Below are 27,456 nucleotides of genomic sequence, written 5' to 3'. Positions count from 1 at the left end.
TTAGTGTCTGCTCACTATAAAATTTTTTCTAATCTGTTTTTTTGATTCAGGCAAATTTTAAAGAGTGGAGCATGTCTTCATTACCTTTTGCCCCCAAAGTGTTGACAATATTCACTGAGTAGTACTTTTTTTTTAGGAGTGATGGGTATGCCTATGATCCTTTAATGTTGGGAGTATATGTTAGACATTCTTTTATTAATTTTAATATCCAGAAAATGTGGTGACATTCTACTTAGCTTTTTACCATACAGGTTGCACCTGATGATGTGGCTTTAGGCCATGAAACTGATTGTGTTTTCATAAACAGCAATTTTACCAGCTGTTAGTGGAATTCTTCATAACATCAAGCATCAATGTGTCTCCATTAATTTGCAAACTTATTCTTAGTTGGTCTGTAGTGACACTTTACCCTGATGTTACACCTACACACACCATATCATCAAGCAGTGAAGCATAAAGTGATTCCAATCCTAGATAATTAACTCTGTTCAAACTTATGTTCCTCTAATCAACTTTAATGAAATCCTACTTAATCTTACCCATATCAAGACCATTCTGTCTCCATTGCTATCCTTTCCTACCACACCTTTTCACATGACTTCTCAGATACTCTTCTTAACATACTCTTCCACATCATACCTCTAACTCTAGCTCATTACACCAACCTCCACACCACATCCTCCAAGCTCCTATACTACTCCTTACTTATAAGCCCATAGCACTAATCAACCTTAATTTTATTAATTCATTCTTTCCCTGTGCATGTCTTCCCTGAAAAGTGAAGAGTATTACTTCTTTGATGCAACTTTAACATCATAGTGTTAAAGGAAGACAGAAACAGGAATGTGTTGTTACTGAGTGACTGTAGGGTGATACAAGATGACTTGGACAAAATTTCTAGTTGGTGTGATGAATGGCACATTGTTTAAGTGTAGAAAAAATGTAATTTAAAGCAGCTGAGTAGGAAAAACAGTCCTGTAATTTTTTGAATACAGCATTAATAGTGTGCTCCTTGGCACAGTCATATTGATTACATGTCTTGGCGTAACATAAATCAGTATGAAATGGAATGAGCACATAAGGACAGTAATATAGAAGGCAAATAGTCCACTTCAGTTCATTATGAGAATTTTAGAAAAGTGCAGCTAATCTATAAAGGAGATTGCTTATAGAACACTAGTGAAACTCATTCTTGAGCACTGCTCATGTGTTCGTCATCCTCACCAGGTCCAGTTAAAGGAAGACATTGTATCAGTTCAGAGCCAGGCTGCTAGATTTGTTACCAGCAGGTTTGATCAATATGTGAGTGTTATGGAGATGCTTCATGATCTCAAGGAATCACTGGAGGGAAAACAATATTCATTTCACAAAACACTACTGAGAAAATTTAGAGAACCAAAATTTGAAACTGACAGCAGAACAAGTCCACTGCCTCCAATGTTTATATTACATAAGGACCATGAAGATATGATAAGAGAAATAGGGCTCATATGAAGAAATGCAGACAGTCAGTTTTCTGTAGCTCTGCTTGTGAGTGGAGCAGGAAAGGAAATGACTAGCAGTAGTATGAGGTACCCTCTGCAAAGTACCATACAGTGGCTTGGAGAGTATGTATGTAAATGTAGATGTAGAATCAAATGAGTGTAGTTTCAACATAATATATAATAGCATATTATTTTGTATGACCTAAAAACATTTATTAATGTTTGCTGCAACATAACTTTTGCACTTTTAACTGAAGAATAGGTATTGTGCTGCTGCCAATTCACTTTCATTTGTGAGTGCCAGTAAACAATATATTCATTGCACAGTATCTACCTCCTGTCCATTTGATGGAGAAAAAACATTAACATACACTCACTGTAAGTTGACAAACACCGATTTTCATATTGTAAGTACTCTACTGATTTGGGAGTGTTCTACTAATTTGGATCAGTGGAAGGTGAATCAAGCAATAAGAATGATATGCTTTCCAGTTAGTACACATTATAGCAGACACCACCATAATTAATGAGTACACAGTACAGAATGAAGTTGTTTTCCATAAAAAATCATTAATACTGAAAAGGTATGTTACATTAACTTAACATTGTGATGTTTATTAACATACTGGTGATATGCTATGCTCAGTTGCCTGAAGATTTCATTTTCTTGTTTTTAATGTACTCAGAACAATAACTTCTTCCAGAATATAGGAAACAATATTTTTCTTGGTTTGAAATAATTGTGGAGACCTAGCAGTTGTCATGTGATACAGCATGATGAAACTTTTTGGCCAATGCTATGTCTCCAACACTGGATAAGCTTTGAGCTGGTCTGCTGTGAGTTTTTGTTGTGTTTGTATGTTCTGTGCCTAGTAATGAAGTGTAAATTCGCAGTAGTTGTGATCTCCATTATTTAACCTGGAGCCTTCTCACAACCTTAGAACTGGAGACAAGCAAATACAACACAGTAGTGACTTATACGTTATTGAGTTTCCTTCTATACTATGGCTGTCACAAGAGATCTCCTCCATTGTCGCCATTCAAGCAACAGCAGTGATATATGAACCCCACAATCCTGAACCCTGCAAGCACACAAACAGAATGAAAGATCCACCATAGGTGCTCTGCATCATTGCAGCACTTCAGATCACCAAGTACCTTGAGATGTGAAACAATCTCATTGCACGCCATCATCTTGCAGCAGACTTCATATCCTGTATCTCTCTTGCAACCTACATTTTCTCAATGGCACTGGATAAGACATAAGCATCATCCCACATGAACTACCACTAACAGGAAAACTTTATCTGCATTTGATGTTCATGCAGCAAACGTTTCACATGCTGCAGTGTATGAAACAACACCTCGAACCTTGGATTTTGGCTTAGAAGACGCATTCTCCTGGCAAATTTTCATCACTTACATCAATGATCCACTATTGGAGGCTGACTTTTTACCACATTTTTATCCCTCTGCCAATTTGGCTCGTGGAATTCTACTACGTCATAGTAGCAGACATCTTGAGACTGGAATCATTGGTACTACACCTTCCCTCATGAATCCAATGACTATGGACCCAGCTTGCAGACTGTCAATTCCATTGACACATACAAACATTGTCAGAATATACAACAAGACTGTTTGCCATCACTGCTGGAACTGCATCAAATTACTCAGCAATACTTCAGAAACTGGAAAGAAGTGCTTTGCCTATGTGAAGAATCACACTATATGTGAAAAGATTCATACATTGAGGGGCAAGCTCATCACTGCACATACTTACTTGGGAGCACCCTCAGCATTATGGCTATCTCATCACAAATGAATCAGCAGATACAGGACATCCAGCAGCAGATACTCACACACCATCAGAGCAATCTGCAATAGCCTTAACAGCAGGGGTCAGTCAAATGCATAATTGTTTTGGAGCCCATGGAATTGTTGTGTATGTTTACCCCACCAGGTTCATGCAAGCAGTTCAGACAGTATGCTGTTAGTAATGGAAGAAGCCATAAAACAAATACTGCTCCAGGTTTGTCAGTCCATGTCAGGGCATGTAGGTTAGCTCCATACAAACTTCATCAAGCCAAATTGGTTGTAGAGGAGTCAATTGCCAGCTGGCCTTATTAGACATTCTGTTAGTCCTTGGGCCTCCCCTGCCTGGCTTACACCAATGAAAGACAACACCTATAGACTGTGTGGTGACTATCAAGTTCTTAACTCCCACATGAAACCAGATAGTTATCCTGTTGTGAATATTCAAGACTTTGTACATTATTTGGCAGGGTATCAATGTGTCATATTGTAAGATAGCACATTTTTAGATCCTTATGAACCCAGAAGAAGTTCCAAAGACAGCTGTCATCATCCTTTTCAGACTTTATGAGTTCCTTTATATGCTACATTGAGTTAAAATGCAGCACAGACTTGGGGTATGATTGTAGACAGTGTTTCTTTTCAAATTTCCCTTCTGAAACACTTTCTTGAATGATATTTTAGCCTCTTCTGCTTCCCAAAATGAATATGATGAGCATCTCAAACTAGTTTTTGATGGTTTACAAAGACTTGGCATTGCCATCAACGATTATAAGTGTCAGCTGAGACAATCTGAGCTTACCTACCCCATCCATTTGCTTGGTCATGATGGTTTGTGGCTTACACCATAATGTGCCAAACTCATTGGTCACCTACCACAGCCACAGACCTTTTGTGAATTAAGTCAATTTCTTGGCACAATAAATTTTTATCGTAGACACCGACCTAACACAGCTGCCATACTGGCACATCGTGCAATTTACAACAGATGTCTGACAGCTTCACAGAATGGACAGTGTAATGGCTGATTTCCTTTCACAGATCAATGTTCTCTCAGTAGATCCTGATTTTGATAGTCTTGCAACAGTGCTAATTCAGAACACACAATTACACAAACTCCTCCATGAAAACACAACAGCATTGTACATTGAACACCACTCTTCAATACAAGTACTATGCATTATCTCACAAAACTGCCTTCATCTACTAGTCTCACTAACCATGAGGTTAGCAATTTTTTGTAACTTACTTGGGCTCTCACAACCTGGGATCTAACTTACAATGAAGCTTGTCACATGCTCCTTCATACAGCTAAATGCCAGGAAGACTGTAAATTTTGACCATTATCATTTTAAGGTTGCCAATTCGCTAAAATAGGATGACATGCATGACCACAGTGTGGCTGTTACTCTGTTTGTAAGGACCATTTTCAGCACATTCACTTAGACCTCATCATACTTCTCCCCATTTCAACTGGTTATCAATGTATTCTTTCAACGATCAACAGACTAACAATCTGGATCAAGGCTATACCAATTCCAGACATCACTGCTGAAACTACTACGAAAGTGTATGTCAGTCTATGGATTTCCTGATTTGGCTGCCCTGCCACAATAATGACAAATCAGGGTAGTCAATTTGAGTCAGCAATTTTTACCAAACAGTCACTTTAGTGATGTTCAGGATTTCATACAACAGCTTAGCATCTACAAAGTAATAAACTGGTGCTTGGCTACTCACATAATCAATAAGTTACCAGAGCATACCAAAGGTCTTATAAGTGATAAAGATCAGTTTCAGAGTGAATTAAAGAACTTCCTGTTGGTCAACTCCTTCTACTCCATCAATGAATATCTTCACACTGCTGTGAGTTGTTTTAGGTTTAGGTTCAGCTTATAAAGATCTCCATGCATCTCTGGTGGACCTCCTTTATGGAGAACCAATCATCACCTGGCTGACTTCACAGAGTCATCCCAACTGCCTACAGATATAGGACTGGTGCAGATCATCCACAAAGTTACGCAATACACTGCACATCTGCACACTGCATAACAAACTGACTGTTATTACAGCTAACAGACTTAAAGTGAGTTGGACCCTGTTCATTGCCACTAACATGCTTGGAAGTAGCGTTAACCTCATAGATGCATTCCGCATGTTGACCTGAATGACTACAAAATTATAGAGGGAGTGGACTTCCACCAGTTCTGACCTGAAGAGAACTCACGCAGACTAATCTATGATATTCTTGTCAGGGAGGGACACCAAGATGAGCAATGTGGCAATGTGTCCATAATGGCACACACCCAGGTAAATTCTCCTGAGGATACAGACACTCATAGGATGTTGATCCAAATTCCATCACTCCCACATTTTCTGCAGATGAGGTTCTCATGTTCTCATGGTCATGGCTGCTAAAAATCTTGCTCAGATCCAGCATTTGCCCCTGGAGCAAGTGACATGCACTGCTGTGACCTATTGCTTCCCTTACTTCAGCCTTCACCACTTGTCAACCCTGCCACCTGTTTCAGATGACCTTACTGGCTACAACCTCACTTCACACAAAACCATATTTTTTTTACTAGCACTGATTATTCACTCTTATCTCACTCAACACAGTGAGAAACAGTTTAAGTGTGCCACTGTGTAGCAGCCAGCCATGATACGGCTGATCACATTCACCTGCTGAAGACGATGTCTCTGCAGCAGTCTCCCCTCTCCCCTCCTCTTCCATCTCTGCCACAGGACAGTCTTAGAGCTGGTCCATTGCAAGCTTCTGAGGTTTACACATACTCCATGATGTGTGTCCACTTAGTAATAAAGTATAGAGTCACACTATTTACAGTCTCCATTATTTAGTCTGGAACATCCTCATCTACATCTTCTCTAAATAATGTAGTGAATTAACTATTGTTAAATCATTGGAACTGTAAAGAAGACTCCCTTTAATCTGTTATGTAAATGGTTTGAATGATTCCATTTTTCTCTTCAAGAACACTTCTGAAATTTTTCAGACATTTAGTTTGAGCATTTCATAGGCTTGTTCATATAAGTATTCCTTTCAATAAAATGATCACTCATCATAAAATTGATTTTATATGTTTAGCTCTGTATTGCCCAATGTCACTCATTTGAAGAAAACAATTTACATCTTCTAATGTGATGTAATATCATTTACATGTAAATATACCACATGTAACATCATTTATTTACTTCAGATGTGCAAAGAGAAATATCACATGTAAGAAATAAGTTCATGTATTTCCGACTATAGCTGAGAAAGCTGTAACCAGTTTCAACATGACATACTAAGTGATATGTGACAGACATTTAGTTATTCTGAGTATAACAGTTCAATTTTGATTAATGCAATGGCACCATTGGCAACATTGAATGATAAGGTCTTGTTGCAACTGCTGACTGTTGCGTAAATGTGGTGGTGGCTGGCTGATCATCTGTAGCTGCTGCATTGAAAATACTGACATCATAATGTGCTGCTTGTGTACTCAACTTGAAACAGAAATTAAATGAGATCTGTAAGTAAGTATGTTTCACATATTACTGCAACTAACAAACAAAGTTATTTCAATGCATATTTCATTGCAATAATGTACATTATATTATCACCAAGACTTTAACCTGTAAGTGCTTGGATGGCATGTACAGCAACATAAAACTTCCAATATCTTGTCACACAACATTCTGTAGGTGGGTTTTGAGTTCAGACCACAAATAATTCATTTTCACACTTTTGGACTGGGAAGACTCTAGCTCAGTCTGATGTGTTGCCACAAAATATGATACCAAATGACATTATGGAAAAAAAGTAAACAATTAATGCCAGAGTTCTTATTTTTATATCACCTGTGTCTGACAATATTCAGATTGTTTCAGCAGCTCAGTGTGTCCTTTCAAAGTTTAGTGACAAAGAACTAGCTATGAAACATTATTAATGTTCACAAAACTTATATTAACCAATATTTCTACAACTATACTTCATTTAGCATTTACTGAAATTTTTGAATCATTTGTAAATAAAACAAACTTGGTATCTGCTAATGTTAACTGATAGCAGGCCATTAACATATCCAAGAAAAAAATAAGGATTCTAAAACAGAAACTTATTCATTAGCTCTGAGTTGGATAATGACTGATAGTTTAATAACAGGATTCTTTCCTACAGACACCTTTGTGTAATGTCAGGAGACATGAATAAAGCCATTTTCTATTGTTTCTTATTACATTACAATATTGTAATTTACTGAAAGTGATATGCTCACTTACAGAGTTAAAAGCATTTGAAAATTTGGAGAATATGGCAGTAGCTCAGTAATACTGTACCTTCTTGCTATATGGGTAAACCGCCTTCTTGGTATCAGGAGGCTTTAGAAATACAAACTGTGACTTTGAAAACATGTTTTATGAAGTCAGATAGTTAAGAAGTTGCCTGTGTATCATCTATAAATTTTTTGAGGATTCTGGAAAAGTGAAGTAACATTGAAGTTTGATGGTGTTTCTCTATCCCCTTTCTTCTATAGTGGATTTACATCAGCATACTTCAGCTAACCAGGAAGTATTCTAGTGGTAAATGACTGGTTTCACACATATGCAAGAAAAGTAAAGTGCCTGGAAAGAGAGGAGAAATGAAAATTAAACTTCACAGATTGAGAACACACTTAAACAACAGCCTTTAATGAATTTCTTTAGTTATTTTATAGTAACCACTCATGTTCATAAGGATTTTATAGTTTCCATTACTTCAACAGTTGTAGTGAGGGTCATCCTCACATTACCAAAATTATAAGCAGAGAAATGCAAATTTCTGTTTATAATGTCTCTGCAAGACACATATCACACTGAGGCCCTCAAGATACAAACTGTTGTTGAAATTATTTGTAATGGGTGACAAGAGATAAGCAAAGGCTGCATCTGATGAACCTCGCAGCAATCATTATTTGAGTAACAGTTATGACTTGCTTGTTATAGAGTTTTGTAACAGTGATACATCTGTTGCCAAAGTATCATTTACATTTAATGCTCTCTGCACCTCTTTATCTCTGGTTCAACCAATCTCCCTCTTCCTACATCCCTTTTCATCTTTATTTTGCTGTCTGCTTTGACATATTTTACTTCTAATACATATGCTTTGACATTGGTATTACTGTTATCAATATCACGCACAATGCTTTTGTTGAGCTATAGCATCAACATCACAGTTCTTTCTGAGTGAGAGATACCCTCTGTATTTTGTCTTACAAGATGTTTTTGCTGCTTGGGTATTTAACGTTTTTTAAAAATTTGTTTTAATCTGTGGTTCTTTTGGAGAGTGAGAAGGGGGGGGGGGGGGGTGACTGCTTTCAAAGAAGGTAAGGATCTTATTAAAAAACGTTTTTGTATTTTGCATTCATGTCATGAGCATTGTATACATCACTTCTCCTCATGTCTGTGATGAACTTCCACAAATAATCTATTTTTGGCTTTCTGACCACCATACTGAATTTTTAGTAGATTTTATACTTGGATTAGTATTAAAATTTCAAATAATGAACAAAATGTCATGGTCTGAGAGCCCATTTTAATTTTTTGTCAAGGTGTTATCAATGACCATTTTAGGGCAATTAGCTACCCTACCTGGTAAGTTTAGAGTAGAAATTTAGCTCTGTGATAATACTACCAATCAAAATAAATTTTTACGTGAAGAGATATTCGAAAAAATATATCTTAAAATCACTAGCAACCACTCTTTTGTCCTTTAAGGCTAAATAGGCCAACAGAGTTTGAAGGTGATTTTGAACAGAATTATCTCCAAATGCTTGTTGTGATAAAGGATTTCTTATGAAATACTACTTATGTCAGCACCTGCCTCTGTGCTCCAAGTAAAATGTATAATGCCTGTAGTCTTCCTGGTGAATATTTCGAGAAGGCAGACAACTGTTTGCATTCTTATGTCTTTTGTTTGAAGATATGATGTTCTATCAAGTATTGTCTGTTGTGCAGGAAGTTGAAGAAAAAGCAGAACAGATGAAGAAATTGGAAAGTGCATCAAAAGAAGCTGGTGAGAAACCAGACCTTAGTAAGGAAATAGAATCTCTGACAGAACAAATTAAGCAACTTCTGTCAGAAAAAGAGAAACTTGAAAATGAACTAAAAGATTATATAGAAAAGAACAAAATTCTGGAAGACAAATTAAAGGCATATGAAAGTGGTGATGATGCAACAAAGGCCTTACAAGATGAACTTGAAGCCCTTAAATCTGAAAACCAAAAACTTAAAGGTATTGTTATTTCTATGTACAAAGTTCCTGCCACTTCTGTTCACAGATTTAATTTTTTATTTGTGTAACTCTTGTTCATCAAATCATTGCAGGTAAGTGCAAATATCAATTTACAGTAGGAAATCGCCTTTGAAACTTTCAGATTAATCTAACATCTTCATCTTGTCATAAGTGTCAATTAGCTAGATGAAACCAAAATTATCATTTTTCAGTATTTAAGCCCTCAACTAATCAATTCATCCAACAATTTTTGTAGACGTTATCACAATATAAAAACATCATGAATGTGTTGATAGGCAAAGCACTTATTAACAAAGTAAAGGACCTAAGAGACAGTACCTTAACCCTTACTTGACAAAATTTTGTGGAGTGACATTCTTGAAACACTGGGGTGGATGACCTCAAAGTTGAGAAAAATTGTTCTAATATTGTGTTGAATATTTGTATTTGAAATTTTTTTGTAACTTCTCAAAAGTTTACTTTTTTGAAGTTGTATGGCTTGTAGAACCAAAAACTAAAATTAAAATATATAAATATTATAGTAACTGAAAAATGTGTTTATAAATAAAAACCATAACTTTTTATCTCCTCATATAAATGTCTAAAAATTTAACTGAATCTGTCCAAGATAAAGGACTACAAGAGAAGAACAGTATGTATCTGAAATATCTAAGCAAAAGATATCTATTCTGAAAAATTAAAGGAAGGAATACTGTGAAAAAGTGAAAATATTGTTATTAGCAAAACAATTTTATTGTTTAAGCATAATATTCATGTGATTTTGATTAGAAAATAGAAGAAGAAACATGTTCATCATAACAAAATGAAATGATTTGATCTTTCCTAATGATGCTGTTGTGATCTTTTATATCACAGATCTAGGCTTCTCAATAATGCTGATACATGGTAAGTAAAAGTTTCCGGTATAGTAGAGCCTTGATTATTCGCCACTTTTTAGACTGTGCAGCGGTTGGAATGCTAAAAAGGTTGGATAGTAAGAAGAGAATGAAACAAGGCATTTACATAGCTGAAAATGATGAAATATATCAAAATTAAGTAAAAAATTACATTTCTAATAAAGAGAAAGGATAACAGAAAATTGTAAACACTGAAAATCTATTTAAAGAAGTGTAACATGTTCTTTTTTGTTTCAGTTTCTAAAACTTGACTTGGCACATCTTTGCCCACAATGTGTCCATAGCTGTAGCAGTTGACTGTTATTCAAAATATTTGATGGCAGTCTCGAATGGGCCCTTTGCTGCACCCCTCTTTCTTTTCATCATTATCTGTATCCTCTTGCTCATGTTGCAAGAGAAGGTCAATGAGATTATCATCTACATGTTCTTCATTGGTAACAGCAGCAACACCACCTTCTGTTAGCTATTCCTCTGCATCAGCTTGCAAAGTATCATTACAAAACACATCAGTGATTAAAGCCACAGCATCTGACTCATTAGATTCTGGATGTTCTTGCTCTTTGTCTGTACTATGACAAATTTCTGCAATGATATTTGTAGAGTGGTTTTTCAATTTCCTCTTGAGCTTGAACAACTGTGTAAATTGCATCCGTAATGCTGAAGCTTTCAATTGCTTAAAAAAAAAAAAATAAAATAAAATAAAAATAAAAAAAAATCACGATCCAAGATTATTTTCGCTAGCAAATTTTGTTGTTTTAACCAATCAGTAACAACCTGGCCAGTTGGTTTGGTTACTGAAGTCATATAGCAGGGCAGAAATGTAGAAGCATAACAAACCTTGTTGAAGTCCAGACACGGTGGTGGTGGCTTGTGATGTTGTTTAGCAATGAAACTGAATGGGGCAATAGGTGTTTTGAGTTCAAGTATCTTTTAACAGTTGGAACAAATTCATTAAAAACCATTCTTTAAACAAATAACCTTTTATCCAAGTACTTGTTTTAACTTTGTAATAAACAAGAAGTCCTGACAAGTTTATGAATGCTCTTGGCTTCTTAGGTTTACTGATTACAAAAAATGGCAATTAATGGTCATCACTATCGTTGCTGCATGTTGCAATTGTCAACTGGTCATTTGCTAGATTCGTGCCTATGAATGTCTCAGTCTTTGAAGCAAGGGTTTCCTGAGAGAGCCAAGTCTCTTCAATGTTGTATAATTGATCAGCTACCTGTCTATTTTCTATAAAAAAGAATCCCATTGCTTATGGGGTGATAGCTCATCATTCTATGAAGCACAGTGCCACAGAATTTAGTCAGCTGTGTGAAAAGGTTTGACTCAAACTGGCATTGTGACATGAGAATGCAGACAAAGCGTGACACCCTATAGAAACAAAGGTGGAAGCTAAGGCCTCTGCCGAGATATTGTCTACTGGTGTGGCTTCCACCCAACAGGTGCAGCAGTCTGTCATTGTTAATAAATAATGTTGGCCATTAGATGGAGGTCAGGGGGCTGGCCATATCAATATGAACATGTACAAATCGAGCTATTGTATCCGAAAAGATGCTTACTGGCATGTTCATATGTCTGCTGTCATTGCTACATTGACGTTTAAATACAGGTCTGTGCCCAGTCTCTACAAGCTTTCGTGACTCCTGTGCAGAAGTTAATTATTGCCATTCTCTCATACAGGACATCCCATCCCCACATACAGACAATAGACAGCTTAGGCACTATAAGGAATGTGCACTTGAGATCTTCCTTTCCTGCTAATGCTTCCACACTAGCCTGAAATTTGACAGTCTGTGACTGCACCCCTAGGATTCATGTAACATTACAGTTCTGAACCGGCAAGGTTGGAATTTTTCTATTCTGACTGATTGATCTAAGAAACGACTGGCTCATTACACTGATCGTGGTCCAGGTTTGCGGGGCTTTAGTTCATCGCTTATCTCCTTGTGAATATCTCTCTGTTATTATAATAGAAAATCCCAAAAACGTTTTCAATAATTGTGTCTTCCCCTTATCCACCTGCCAGTAACGGAAGGCTGAAAAGATGCCAATGCTTCATTTCGGTGTTTGCTTGTTCCATCAAAAATGCTCTTGCTGTGACAAGGGTGTCGCAGCAGCTTTCACGGGCTTCTCATTTACATTATGTAGGTACATTTCTGTCATTACTTGGTGCTGCTCCTGGCAGTGGAATCGGCACCATGGGTAATAGTCAAGAATTTGGATTTACATTCGCTGCTTGCTTGCTGTACCACTGATTTTTGTGGTGGTCCTCTGTTCTGTTCGTGATTTTAGTTTACATTAATGTTGACATTATACTTCCTCTTACAGTTAACATTCTGTCAGTTGTTAGGTTGATTCACATGATTACTAATTTATTTCACTGCCATTGGTGTTCTGGTAATCATAACTCTAGTTATTATTTTGCCCTTGATCGAAAGGAATATTTCCACTGCTGTGTTCATTTCATTAACAATTATTGTTGTTATTATTTCGAATGTGATTACCGTTGTTGTTGTGGTCATTATTTCCATTACAGTACCACTCCCGTTTCGACCATGGTTGTCAGTGTTCATACCCCAAAAGTAAGGACTCATTTTTTGTCAGCCTGCAAACTTTTTAATTTCTTCCCAGATAATGTCCATGGAATGGTCAAAAGAATAAATCCAGGTTGTGGTCCGTTACGTATACAAGTTTTTCTCTCAAAGGAATTGGAAGTTTTGGTTTTACTATTCTCAAAACTTCATGCAGGTATATGGGCTCATCACAATATCTCATTTTGTTAATATAGCACTCGAAGTATTTCCTCAAGCTTCATTTCTTCGGGTTCGAGAATTCAGGATTATAAACCTGTTTTCTAAGTTGCTCCTTACAGTTATCACGCATGGTGGAAATTTCTTTTGCCCATAAAGCAGCTTCTCCCTGTTATATGGGATATTATATGGGATACAAGAGATTGTGTCTTATAGTGCTCCAATCAAGATAGCAGAAACACATTTCTGAAACTATTTATTGGCGGTTCATACTTTTCCGCGGACTATGACAGAAACTGTCTGCTTTTCATAATGGTGATTTCTAGTTTGGATGCTAATGAGTCAGAAAAATCCCTCTGCATATCACCCATGTGATTAGAACATGGGCCATACGAGGTAGTAAATTCATTTCCATAATCATTCTTGACTGGCCGGGGTGGCTGAGCGGTTCAAGACGCTACAGTCTGGAACCGCATGACCGCTACGGTCATAGGTTCGAATCCTGCCTCGGGCATGGATGTGTGTGATGTCCTTAGGTTGGTTAGGGTTAAGTAGTTCTATGGGACTGATGACCTCAGAAGTTAAGTCCCGTAGTGCTCACAAGGGAACCTCCCCATCGCACCCCCCTCAGATTTAGTTATAAGTTGGCACAGTGGATAGGCCTTGAAAAACTGAAAACAGATCAATTGAGAAAACAGGAAGAAGTTGTATGTAACTGTGAAAAAATAAGCAAAATATACAAACTGAGTAGTTCATGGGAAGATAGGCAACGTAGGGACACTAAGAACGCAGGAGTGCTTTGGTCTCGTGGTAACGTGAGCAGCTGCAGAACGAAAGGTCCTTGGTTGAAATCTTCCATCGATTGAAAAGTTTAATTTTTTATTTTCAGTTTATGTGACAAACTCTTATGTTTTCATCACTTTTTTGGGAGTGATTATCACATCCACAAGAAAACCTAAATCGAGCAAGGTAGAAGAATCTTTTTACCCCTTCACCAAGTGTACAAGTTAGGTGGGTTGACAACATATTCCTGTCATGTGACGCACATGCCGTCACCAGTGTCGTATAGAATATATCAGATGTGTTTTCCTGTGGAGGAAACACAGACACTAAACTTATTACAGTGAACAAAGACGTCAATGAACGAACGGACAGATAATAACTATTCAAAAATAAAGAAAATAAAATTTTCACTCGAGGCAAGTTTTGAACTAAGGACCTCTCGTTCAGCAGCTGCTCATGCTACCACGGCACCACGATGCACCGAGCTCATTTTGTCTATGATTTGTCTATGGGTCCCATGGACTACTCAGTTTGCATATTTTTTCATAGTTCCACACAATTTCTTCCTGTTTTCTCGCTTGATATGTGTTCAGTTTTTCAAGACCTATCCACTGTGCCAACTTACAGCTAAATCTGAGGGGGGTGCGATGGGGAGGTTCCCTTGTCAGAGCCATTTAATCATTCTTATTTGCAAACATAGGATTTCCCCTCCTAAGCTGCTTTTCGTCTCTATGCTAAGTATCTGATTCAGGCTTACCCTGAGCTGCCACATCACATCACTTTCAATTTTGTTTAAATGGAAAGTAGTATATTTCTAACATTTTTAGGTTTCTGTCAGGACTTTATCTTTTACTTACCGAAATTCTTCTCTGAATTTTTCCGCAGAATCGCCATCAGTTGTCTTCGATTCTTATGCAGTTTTTACAGAGGAAATTTGTGCAGTAACACGTTGGTTTATCTCAGTGGATTTATTTTCAGTCCACTCAGACATTTCTTCTTTCCATTTCTTAGATTGATTGACCAAATAGTCATCAGTGTATTTCTGTTGATTTTGAGATTTTTAAATTGGGTATTTCAACTATCTACCATAGTCTTTACTGTGGATTGAGCCGTTTTAATTTGTTGTATTTTGCTTTCAGCTGATTTACTAAATCAGGCAGGCCTTTGTACTATTCATTTGGCTCACTCAGTTCGTATCTGATTTGCTGTAGGTCTTCCAAAATTATTTTATCTCACTCTACTTGTTTCCTTTCGCATTTAGCTTCTAAAGCACTTGTTTTCTTTCACATTTGGCTTCTTGAGCCGCAAATTTTTCGTCTCGTTTCCGATCTCTGTGTCCAGTCTCCTGAAAAATTCTGAAAATGTATCCTGTGATTCCATATTGGTTTCTACCACTGCGGCCTTTTCCCATGAAAGTTTATGAAAATCTGACGAGACGTGAGCAGAAGCATTGTCACTGTTAGTTAAAAATGATGTAGAATTCTCTATGTCAGCTTGACTTGCCTCAGCCATTCCTATCTGCTTAGGTACAAATTCTCGACATCCGAAACATCCAGTTCATTGAGACTGTCGTGAGACCCATAATGTAATGCATTCGCGGATTCCATTTTAGCCTTATGAGCTTCCCTCACCATTACACTTGAACTAGCTTTGCAAGAAAAATATAACGTTTTAGAACACAAATACTAATTATATCCATACTAAACATCACTTCCTAATCAACTGCCTTTATTCACAAAACGAAAGAATATCACACACAAAATATAATAGCAAAATGTGTGAAGATCTTGCCTTGGTTTGATCTACACACTATTCACAATTAATTTATTAATTATTAGAAAACTCTGTTAAAATTTCAATGGTATCACAATGAAATGTTTAGGCAGAAATCCTTTAGTTCACAAGGCAAGAACCCACAAAATATAAGCGTCCTTACCTTATCAATAGCTAGATACATCAGACTAGGATATCGCCTTGCAGGAATATTGCTTTTAGAGTTAATGTTAATGGGCTTGTGGCGGCAGCACCGTCCAACGCATGAAGGGCTGAACTATGGCACTGCCGACACAAGTAGGGGCAGCTGTATCGTTACGCAGAATTTCGGCAACGGTGCATCGCACACCAGACCGCATGGGAACAAAGCAGGTGGCCAGTGCGAGCTAGTCGACGCGACGCGACACATGTCTCCCAGTTCTTCCGCCGCGGACTGCGTGCGTCGAGTCAACGTGACTCCGCCGTAAATGCGTACGCGCGGTCGTAAGCGCAGTCGCCATTAAAGTGTCTTTCGCTCCTTCGCGGACGTTACGGCGCCTCCGGTCGCGCCAGGAGCAGAACATTCTATGACGCGGCCTTTTGTCCCGCTCAGTCCACGCGGTCGCGCCACGGCTCGTCAGTGGAGTGTACACCCTCCGGGATCGGAGATCGAGCCGTGCCGCCAGTGCAACGCACCCGTATAGACGGACATTAGCGAAGAATGTTATGTGTCATTTATTGTAAGGGTAGGAAAAATAAATGTGTCCTGACCCGAAACCGCTCTAGTCGTTTATTGCCACAAAGCCTCTCCCTTGAGCATAGTGCGTGGGCGCGGCGATAAAGCCGGTTTACTGCACATGAGTGACTGTAAGTGGAGGTACAACACGTTCCCGCTTCACTGGTGATCCCGACGTGATCTGAGGCTAAAAAAAAACACGCGGTGACGAACGTTCGTCAGTACGAGAGACGTGGAACCGCGAGTAGGCTTGCGCGTATACGCCCGCTCCGAACAGTGCTCCGTAGTAAATTTTTTTTAACTAACATTTTTGGATTGTTTTTGTGCGCATATGTTTTGATCGCGGACTGCTTAGTCTTATTTTTTTTTCGTGTGTTTCCCTTGTGTTATTTTCACTGTGTACTTTCCTCTTGTACGAGGATTCAACTCTGAACTAAGACGGCGACACTAGAGGAGTTGCGAAAGATCGTCGAAGAACTGCTCGCACGCAACACGAGGCTAGAGAGTGAGCTACAGGCACGGACTATACGCGCGGACGCCGCGCAGACACAGACAGATCAGGACAATGTTGGCGCGCAAATCCCCGCCACACCGATGCCTCCTACGACCGCCGGAACGCCAACAAGCGCTGGAGGGGCATTGATCAGGCTGCCTCCCTTTTGGCCGCGGGACCCTGTAATGTGGTTGAGCCAGGTTGAGGCGGTATTTATGAGCAACCACGTGACCTGTGACCTGGCGAAATTTGGGCACGTAGTGAGCCAGTTGGACCAGAACTATGCGGCCGAAGTGCGGGATATAATCACCGCCCCGCCGACGCAGTCAAGCTACAAATGGCTCAAGGAAGAGCTGATCCGGCGGATTTCGTCGTCAAAGGAACAGCAAGTGCACCAACTGCTGCGGCAAGAGGAATGCGGCGATCGGAGGCCCTCGCAGTTCCTGTGCCACTTGCGGAGCCTCGCGCTGTCCGATATGGTGCCAGATTCGCTGTTACGCACTATCTGGGTGCCCATCCTCCCAGCTAAGGTGCAGGCAGTGATAGCCGCACAGACGGAGATGCAGCTGGACGCCGTTGCTAACTTGGCCGAGAGGGTGCACGACGCGCTGACAACGGCACCTAGCACCGTGGCTGCGGCAGCTTACGACTCTGTCCCCCCACCTCCGAGGCGACAAGCGCCTCCCGCACCCACATCGGATGCCGACCTGCACCAGCTAGTGCACAGGTGGCAGCTCTCTCGACACAAGTCGACCGGTTGGCGCGCTCGCAGCAAGAGGGCAGCACGCGCCGCAGCGGCAGCAGGCCGGGCGACAGGCGGCGCGGCTCGCACAGCCGGCAACGCAGCAACAGCTGCTCCAACGGTACCCCGCCGACTTCACAGAACGCACAAAGCGGCTACTGCTGGTACCATGCCCACTTCGGCAACGAAGCAACAAGGTGCCGCGCTCCTTGCTCGCACCCAAACGCCAGCTGCGACCGGACCTAGGCGCACCCGGCTGCAATAACATATCGAAGTGTCTGTTTGTTGCGGAACAGGGGGCAGGCATGAGGTACCTTGTCGACACGGGTTCGGACCTCTCGATATGCCCCCGTTCTATGTTACGAGACCGCAGGCGGGCCGAGGCACTCTGCCTTACAGCGGCGAACAATTCCACTATTAAAACTTACGGCACACACAGCTGCAATATAGATCTAGGCCTACGGCGCACGTTCTCATGGACTTTTACCGTGGCCGACGTCAGTGAGCCGATCGTGGGCGCAGACTTTCTCAGCCACTACGGGCTGCTAGCCGACATCGCAAACGGCCAGCTCATTGACGCGACACCGAGTTCAAAGATAGCGGGACAGCGCCGGCAGGCTGCATACTACAGTGTTAAACCCGTCAAGTGCCCCGGACCATACGCTGACATTCTTGAACAATTCTCCGACCTCACCCACCCAGCCAGTGCACCGCGAGACATCAAACATTTGACGGTGCACCACATAATAACCACACCCGGACCCCCCACATCATGTCGCCCATGTCGACTCGCGCCGGACAGACTCGCAGCAGCAAAGGCAGAGTTCGAGGCCATGCTGCGGCAAGGCATCGTGTGACCATCGAGCAGCCCATGGTCATCGGCGTTGCATTTAGTGCCCAAAAAAGACAATTCATGGCGCCCGTGTGGGGACTATCGCGCCCTTAATTCGCGAACGGTGCTGGACCGATACCCAGTCCCACACCTTCACGACTTCAGCTACGCCTTGGTGGGCTGCGCGGTGTTCAGCAAGATTGACTGCGCAAAGGCGTACACCCAAATTCCTGTGGCGCCCAAAGACATCGTAAAAACAGCCATCGTAACGACCTTTGGGCTTTTTGAAAGCCTGTTTATGACTTTCGGTCTTTGGAATGCTGCCCAGACTTGGCAGCGGTTCCTGGAGAGCGTCTTGCGAGGCTTGCCATTTTGCTTCGTGTACCTCGACGACATCCTGGTGTATTCCAAGTCGCCCGAACTCCACCGCCGCCACTTAACGACCGTCTTTCAGCGCCTGAGTGAAGCCGACATCGTCATTAACCCCACTAAATGCGAGTTCGGTGTGACGGAAATCGAGTTCCTCGGCCATTTAATTACGCCCACTGGATCGACACCGCTACCGGAGAAAGTGAAAGCCATACTGAACATGCCGCGTCCGCAGACGCACAAAGAATTACGACGTTACCTCGGCATGTTGAACTTTTATTGTCGACACCTGCCCAACGCCGCAGCCGTGCAAGAGCCGCTGACTAAGGCGTTACAAGGTCCTACCTCAAAAGGAAAGACCCTCGTGAATTGGACAGACGCAATGGAGCAGAGCTTCACGGACTCAAAAAGGAATCTCGTGGAAGCGACGCTGCTCGCACACCCGGTACATGACGCGGACTTAGATGTAGTCGTGGACGCCAGCCAGGCCGCCATCGGCGCGGCGTTACAACAGCGCGTCGGCGGGAGTTGTCAGCCTCTCGGTTTTTTCTCTAAAAAGCTTTCTGATTCGCAACGTGCTTGGAGCGCTTATACCGAGAGTTGCTTGAGGTGTATGCGGCGGTGAAATACTTCCGACCGTCCATAGAAGCCCGACAGTTCATCATTTTCACCGATCACAAACCCATTACCCACACGTTTGAGAACAACCACACCAAGTGTTCACCGCGCCAACTTCAGCAGTTAGAGTACATGTCGCAATTCACGATTGACATTCGACACATTTTGGGGATAGACAATATCGTCACCGATTGTTTGTCCCGGGCATGTTCCGTTATTTCACCCCCTGTGAACTTTGAGGACGTGGCCCAAGTACAGGAGAGTGACGAAGAACTGCACCACTTCCGTCACGACACGTCCAGCGGCCTGCAACTGGCGCTGGTGCCTGTCCCCGGCTCCACACGGAAGATTTGGTGTGACACCTCAACCAGCACGCACCGACCGTTCCTCCTGGAGAAATTCTGGCGCAGTGCCTTCGACCGTGTCCACGGACTGTCACACCCCGGCACCAACACTACTGCAACCCTCGTGGCTGTGCGTTTCGTCTGGCCCAGGCTTTGGAAGGACTGTCGCGAATGGGCGCGTACTTGCACCGCATGTCAGCGCGCCAAAGTCGGGAGGCACACCCACGCACCCGTGGGCACGTTCCCGGATGCGACACGCCGATTTGCGCACGTTCACGTGGACCTCGTCGGCCCGCTTCCTCTCTCACAAGGCAAGCGGTACCTCCTAACTATGGACCACTTCACTCGCTGGCCGGAAGCAACGCCCGTCGCGGACGTCACAGCTGAGACTGTCGCCACCGCATTCGTCGACACCTGGGTGGCACGCTTCGGATGTCCCAGTCACGTGACAACTGATTGCGGCCGCCGGTTTGACTCCGCGTTGTTCACGCACGTCGCCAGCCTGTGTGGCACCCTGTTACACAGGACAACCAGCTACCATCCGGCGTCGAATGGCATGGTCGAATGGTTCCACAGGACTCTCAAAGCCGCTCTAACCTGCCATGACACCTCATGGCCAGAGGCGCTTCCACTGGTGCTGCTCGGCCTGCGAGTCATGCCGAAGGAGGAGATTGGCGCGTCACCTGCCGACCTCGTTTACAGGAAATCTCTTGACAATCCCGGGTGATTTTCTCGAAGATATAAGACTCCCATGCGACGCCGTGGCACCCACTCTGGCGGAACGTCTGCGTAGTCACATGGCCGGCCTCTGAGCGCACGCACTGACGCGGCACGGCATCGGGAAGATATTCGTCCACACCGACCTGCAGCACTGCATGCACGTCATGTTGCGTACCAATGCATTATGGCCACGTCTCCGACTGCCCTACAGTGGACCACACCGTGTGATCGCCCGAGAAGACAAAACGCTGGGCCTCAAGTGCAACGGAAAGCCGTCGACAGTGTCAGTCGACCGCGTCAAACGAGCCTACATCTTGCCCGCTCCATCAGCCACGCATTTCTTCGACCTGGAGGAAGATCTGATCACGGACGACACTCCCACTGCCAGCGGTCAGACGGAACCCGCACCCGGAGCCGCCGGTGATGCACAGCTGCAGCCTGCAGTCATCGCGCCGCCACATGCACCTCCCACCACCACGCCCAGGCAGCTGGTACAGCTGCCCGGACCGCGCCCACCACACGCGCACCGGTCGCCCCCAACACAGCCGCCAGCATCCGATTCAAACGGTCATGCTGCGTCGCCAGCGTGCCACGACACCCAAATCGGCAATCACGCGCCCGAGCCGCCAAACGCCATCAGAATTAGGCGCTCAAGAGCCACCGTCCATTGTAGAGACCCGACCTCCAGCTGCAAGTGCCTTCGGCCGGTAACTCCAGTCGAGCCCCGGACACCGTCTACTGCGTTCATCACAGCTCCTGGACCCGCGTTCGCGTCGTTTGCCTCCACCGTGTCAGGCGTTGAGGCTGGATCGGCATCCGCGCCAGCTTACCGCATTCGCTTCTCCGTCGAGCTCCAGACATCGCGCTCCACACCGCCCGGATTGTTCGTAGTAGCTCCTGGACCTGCGTTCGAGTTCCGACGGCAACGCACTCACGCAAGCGGCTTCGAGACGTCACCACCAATGACCTGCAATGCATGCCTTCATGCGCATTGCTACAGACAGTCGCAGCCAGTGCCTGCTGCCGCTGTCACTAGCCGCCAGCGCCAAGACATGCCCACCGCACGCTCGCCGGTCCGGTGCACTGATGTCACGGGCCACCGCCCTTCCGACGCCGACCAACCCCCACCAAAGCTGCCGCACTGCCATCACGCAGCGCGCAAACTTTAAACACATGCGCGCCACCGAACAATGGCCGCGTTTTCGCAGCTACGGAGCTCCGCTCTCCAAGGGGGATCTGTGTGGCGGCAGCACCGTCCAACGCACGAAGGGCTGAACTACGGCACTGCCAACACAAGTAGGGGCAGCTGTGCCATTACGCAGAATTTCGGCAATGGTGCATCGCACACCAGACCGCATGGGAACAAAGCAGGTGGCCAGTGCGAGCTAGTCGACGCGACGCGACACACGTCTCCCAGTTCTTCCGCCGCGGACTGAGTGCGTCGAGTCAACGCGACTCCGCCGTAAATGCGTATGCGTGGTCATAAGCACAGTCGCCGTTAAAGTGTCTTTCGCTCCTTCGCGGACGTTATGGCACCTCCGGTCGCGCCAGGAGCAGAACATTCTGTGACATGGTCTTTTGTCCCGCTTGGTCCACGTGGTCGCGCCACGGCTCGTCAGTGGAGTGTACACCCTCCGGGATCGGAGATCGAGCCGTGCCGCCAGTGCAACGCACCCGTATAGACGGACATTAGTGAAGAATGTTATGTGTCATTTATTGTAACGGTAGGAAAAATAAATGTGTCCTGACCTGAAACCGCTCTAGTCGTTTATTGCCACAAAGCCTCTCCCTTGAGCATAGTGCGTGGGCGCAGTGATAAAGCCGGTTCACTGCACATGAGTGACTGTAAGTGGAGGTACAACACGTTCCCGCTTCAGGCTCGTTTAGTTACAATGCCTCACACACAGTATGGTACATCAAACAATGAAACAGAAGATACAAATCACATTAGTTATACAGCAAAAATCACAAGTCACTATAATAATACAAATTTCACAATGAAACAATTGTGAAACGATAATTACCATATATTTTGGCTTTATCAGGCCCCACATCAAAGGGTGCCGTTTAAAGCTGGTTTCATCTTGTCTTGTCGTACTTGGTAGCAACCCTTATAATATGTGTCTCAGGATTTTCCTCGTTCTTTTCCTATTGTTAGTGTCGCTGGGTGCAGTGATCCTGATGCGTTGCTTTGATAGCAAAGACCTTGCTGTTGTTGTACTTTTTAACGACGATCTATTTTGTAAATATTTACTCTGGTTTTATATAGACATCGACAAGGTGCACAACCTGGCCCCAAGCAACACAGAGTGTTTTTATGTATTCTCTTAATCATAATACTAGTATGTGAGCACGAAAATTGAAGTGCCGATTTCTAGGCCTAATATTCATTGTGCAAGAAGGCCAATTAAACTTCTATAATTCGATAGATACTTTGCCCTAGACGTACACAAAGGCAACATCGTATGTGTATGTAGCCATTAAGAGTGGTAAATTGAAGTAGATGTTTCTATATTTGAAACTCTGAATATTCCTTCCCTATCACGCATTAAAATCTCCAATAACTGTACGTAGACTGCTGAAGTGCTGCCAACATCTGCTCTGCGTGCCAAGCAGGTTCCATGGTGGAAATGACACACCGAAGTAACAATGTTTAGTGGAATAGTATTCTAGGGACGTTCATGTTTATTTGGTTCATTAGCAGTAACGCAACCGTATCGGGCACATACAGTCACTACATTTACATGTAACATATCCCCCGAAAGACGGAAACAGAATTTCAGAAATCGTTTTTCGCTGTTGTGTTTACATGTTAAAGGTTTGAAGTGGATTTGCTAGCCCAGTTAAATGTGGCACTTGGAAAACAGCTGTCACAGTTTGTGATTTAGTCAAACAATCGCTATTTATCTTCAATTAGAGGTGTAAACAGCTTGAGTCTGATATTTCTACTTATCCTTGACAGTATAAAAAGCCACTCCATCCGTATTATCCGAAAATTTGTTAAAACAAGACGAAATCTGACAGCCCAATCACTTTCCAAAACCGATTGAGTTTACATGGCAGCGAAAATCGATTGCAGAATTTGATTTCCAGAATCGATTTTGAAGTGTTTACATTACCATCCGAAATGGTATTGGGAAATCTGTTTATGAATTTTGGATTTGGGAGCCACACGTAAATGGGGTGACTATCACTCAGAAGCGGTGTTGGGAAATTGGTTTACAACAACCAGTTTTGGCTGTTCCATGTAAACAGGATGAATGTGACAACTGCTAGATCGATGATTTTGTCAGCAATGGAAATCAAGATAACGTAGTAAGGAAGTCTGTAAATAACGTTGTATATTAGCGACGTTATTTCGCATATTTTCTGTAGTCGTTTGCTGCAATTACCAGAAAATTTGAAGTAAGTTCCTAACTTTTTATTTCTTCATTTTGAATAACTGTGACTTATAACTTTCCTAATTCTACATCTACATATATAAGAGAATAACCCCCAAAGTAAAGTCTCCTACTTTTTTATAAGTACAGAACTCTGTTTGTTTGGCAGTTGGTCACACTGTTATGAAGAGTGCTTCACGTGCTGTGTGTAAACATGTGTGCGCCACGCTGAGGCGTTCAGTCTTGACTTGGCAGCCATTGAGAATGGAGCTCCCGTTGGATGTTACCGTCAAAGGCAAATTGCGCGCAGTTATTTGGTCTTTGAAGGGCGCTGCGCCGATTGAAATCCATCGCCAATTGATGGAAGTGTATGGTGAGTCGTGCATGGATGTCAAAAATGTTCATAAGTGGTGTAGAGGGTTTGCATCTGGTCAGACCAAAATTCACGACAAACAAAGGAGCGGGAGACTGTCAATTCCTGAGGAGACTGCGTTGAAGGTTGAGCTAATCGTGGGTGAAGATTGGCAATTCACCCTGGATGATCTCTGCACGTTAGTTCCTGAGGTTTCCCGAAGCACTGCTCACAAAATATTAATGGACACATTGAACTACCAGAAAGTGTGCGCAAGATGGTTGCCACACATGCTGACTGAGGACTAAATGCGGCAATGAGTTGATGCTTCCCGCGCATTTCTTCACCACCTTGCAGCCGAACCGGACAACTCTCTGGACTCAATTGTTCAAAAATGGCTCTGAGCACTATGGGACTCAACTGCTGAGGTCATTAGTCCCCTAGAACTTAGAACTAGTTAAACCTAACTAACCTAAGGACATCACAAACATCCATGCCCGAGGCAGGATTCGAACCTGCGACCGTAGCGGGACTCAATTGTCATGGGTGACAAAACCTGGGCATACCACTCTACACCTCAGACCTAGCAACAATCACGCCAGTGGCGGCATCCTTCTTCAGCAAAGCCGTGGAAATTCAATCAAACACAGTCTGCCGGTAAGGTCATGACAACCGTTTTTTGGGATCAGAAAGGGGTATTGTTGGTCTACTTTATGTCCACTGGGACCACAATTACCGCTGACAGGTACTGTGAGACTCTGAAAAAACTCAGACGAGCAATTCAGAACCGGAGAAGAGGAATGTTGAGGAAGGGTGTACACATTCTCCTTGACAACATTCGGCCACATATCATTCAGCAAACCGTTGCTCTCCTGCAACAGTATCAGTGGAACATAATCAGCCATCCACCCTTCAGTCCTGACTTGGCGCCCACTGACTATCACCTGTTCCCTGAGTTAAAAGAACATTTGGCCAGAAAGCGATTCAGCTCTGACGTTGAGGTGAAAGATGAGGTTCATAACTTTCTGAAAAGCACGGCGGCGAGCTGGTATGACATGGGCATACAAAAACTGCTACAGTGTCTACAAAAGTGCATCGACAGAAATGGTGATAATGTCGAGAAATATCTAAATGTTCAAGATGTAAACTGAGGTAAACCGTTGTAAAAATAAACAGGTCTATGTACTTATAAAAATATAGGAGACCTTGGGATTACCCTCATACTCCGCAAGCCACCGTAAGGTGCATGGCGCAGGGAACCCTGAACCACTACTATTCATTTTCTTTTCTGTTCCGGAAGGCGTTCGATACAGTTCCGCACTGTCACCTGATAAACAAAGTAAGAGCCTATGGAATATCAGACCAGCTGTGTGGCTGGATTGAAGAGTTTTTAGCAAACAGAACACAGCATGTTGTTATCAATGGAGAGACGTCTACAGACGTTAAAGTAACCTCTGGCGTGCCACAGGGGAGTGTTATGGGACCATTGCTTTTCACAATATATATAAATGACCTAGTAGATAGTGTCGGAAGTTCCATGCGGCTTTTTGCGGATGATGCTGTAGTATACAGAGAAGTTGCAGCATTAGAAAATTGTAGCGAAATGCAGGAAGATCTGCAGCGGATAGGCACTTGGTGCAGGGAGTGGCAACTGTCCCTTAACATAGACAAATGTAATATATTGCGAATACATAGAAAGAAGGATCCTTTATTGTATGATTATATGATAGCAGAACAAACACTGGTAGCAGTTACTTCTGTAAAATATCTGGGAGTATGCGTGCGGAACGATTTGAAGTGGAATGATCATATAAAATTAATTGTTGGTAAGGCGGGTACCAGGTTGAGATTCATTGGGAGAGTGCTTAGAAAATGTAGTCCATCAACAAAGGAGGTGGCTTACAAAACTCTCGTTCGACCTATACTTGAGTATTGCTCATCAGTGTGGGATCCGTACCAGATCGGTTTGACGGAGGAGATAGAGAAGATCCAAAGAAGAGCGGCGCGTTTCGTCACAGGGTTATTTGGTAACCGTGATAGCGTTACGGAGATGTTTAATAAACTCAAGTGGCAGACTCTGCAAGAGAGGCGCTCTGCATCGCGGTGTAGATTGCTCGCCAGGTTTCGAGAGGGTGCGTTTCTGGATGAGGTATCGAATATATTGCTTCCCCCTACTTATACCTCCTGAGGAGATCACGAATGTAAAATTAGAGAGATTAGAGCGCGCACGGAGGCTTTCAGACAGTCGTTCTTCCCACGAACCATACGCGACTGGAACAGGAAAAGGAGGTAAGGACAGTGGCACGTAAAATGCCATCTGCCAAACACCTTTGGGTGGCTTGCGGAGTGTAAATGTAGATGTAGATCTAGACAAATAGATCGAGGGAAAAATGACTGTCTATATACCTCCATAAGGGCCTTAATTTCCCGTACCTGATCTTCTTGGTCCTTATGCGCAATGTGTTGGCGGCAGTAGAATCGTTCTGCAGTCAACTTCAGATGCCAGTTCTCTAAAAAAACATCGCCTTCCTTCTAGGGATTCCAGTTTGAGTTCCCCAAGCGTCTCCATAACGCTTAAATGTTGTTCAAAGCTACTGGTAACAAATCTAGCAGCCCACCTCTGAATAGCTTCACTGTCCTCCTTAAATCTGATCTGGTACAGATCCCAAACACTCGAGCGGTACTCAAGAACAGGTCGCACCAGCGTCCTATATGCTGTCTCCTTTACAGGTGAACCACTTGTTCTCAAAATTCTTCCAATAAACTGAAGTTGACCATTCGTATTCCCTACCACAGTTCTCTCATGCTTTTTCCATCTCAAATGGATTTGCAGTGTTAACACAGACATTTAAACGACTTGGCAATGTCAAGCAGGACACTAGAAATACTGCATCCAAACATTACTGGTTTATTCTTCCTACTCATCCACATTAACTCACATTTTTCCACATTTAGGGCTAGCTGCCATTCAGCACAACAGCTGGAAAATTGTCGAAGTCGCCTTCTATCTTCCTACACTCACTCATCTTCGACACCTTACCGTACATGATGTCATCATCAGCAAACAACTGCGGATTTCTGCCCACCTT

At 43.0% G+C, this 27,456-nt stretch overlaps 1 protein-coding gene across 1 annotated transcript in view; it reads left to right on the top strand.

Moving 5' to 3' along the window:
• The window catches only part of LOC126444898 (uncharacterized), a 697,169-nt gene that overhangs the window by 552,783 nt on the left and 116,930 nt on the right, over window positions 1–27,456 (top strand). The window contains exon 15 of the mRNA XM_050090969.1: window positions 9,297–9,573. Within this exon, the coding sequence (XP_049946926.1) occupies window positions 9,297–9,573 (277 nt within the window). The remainder of the gene's footprint in view (window positions 1–9,296; window positions 9,574–27,456) is intronic.

Source organism: Schistocerca serialis, chromosome 1, assembly GCF_023864345.2.
Source record: "Schistocerca serialis cubense isolate TAMUIC-IGC-003099 chromosome 1, iqSchSeri2.2, whole genome shotgun sequence".
In the NCBI taxonomy this organism is placed as follows: Eukaryota; Metazoa; Arthropoda; class Insecta; order Orthoptera; family Acrididae; genus Schistocerca; species Schistocerca serialis.
The sequence above is the reverse complement of the archived record's forward strand: the minus strand, read 5'-3'. Positions and strand labels throughout refer to the sequence as shown.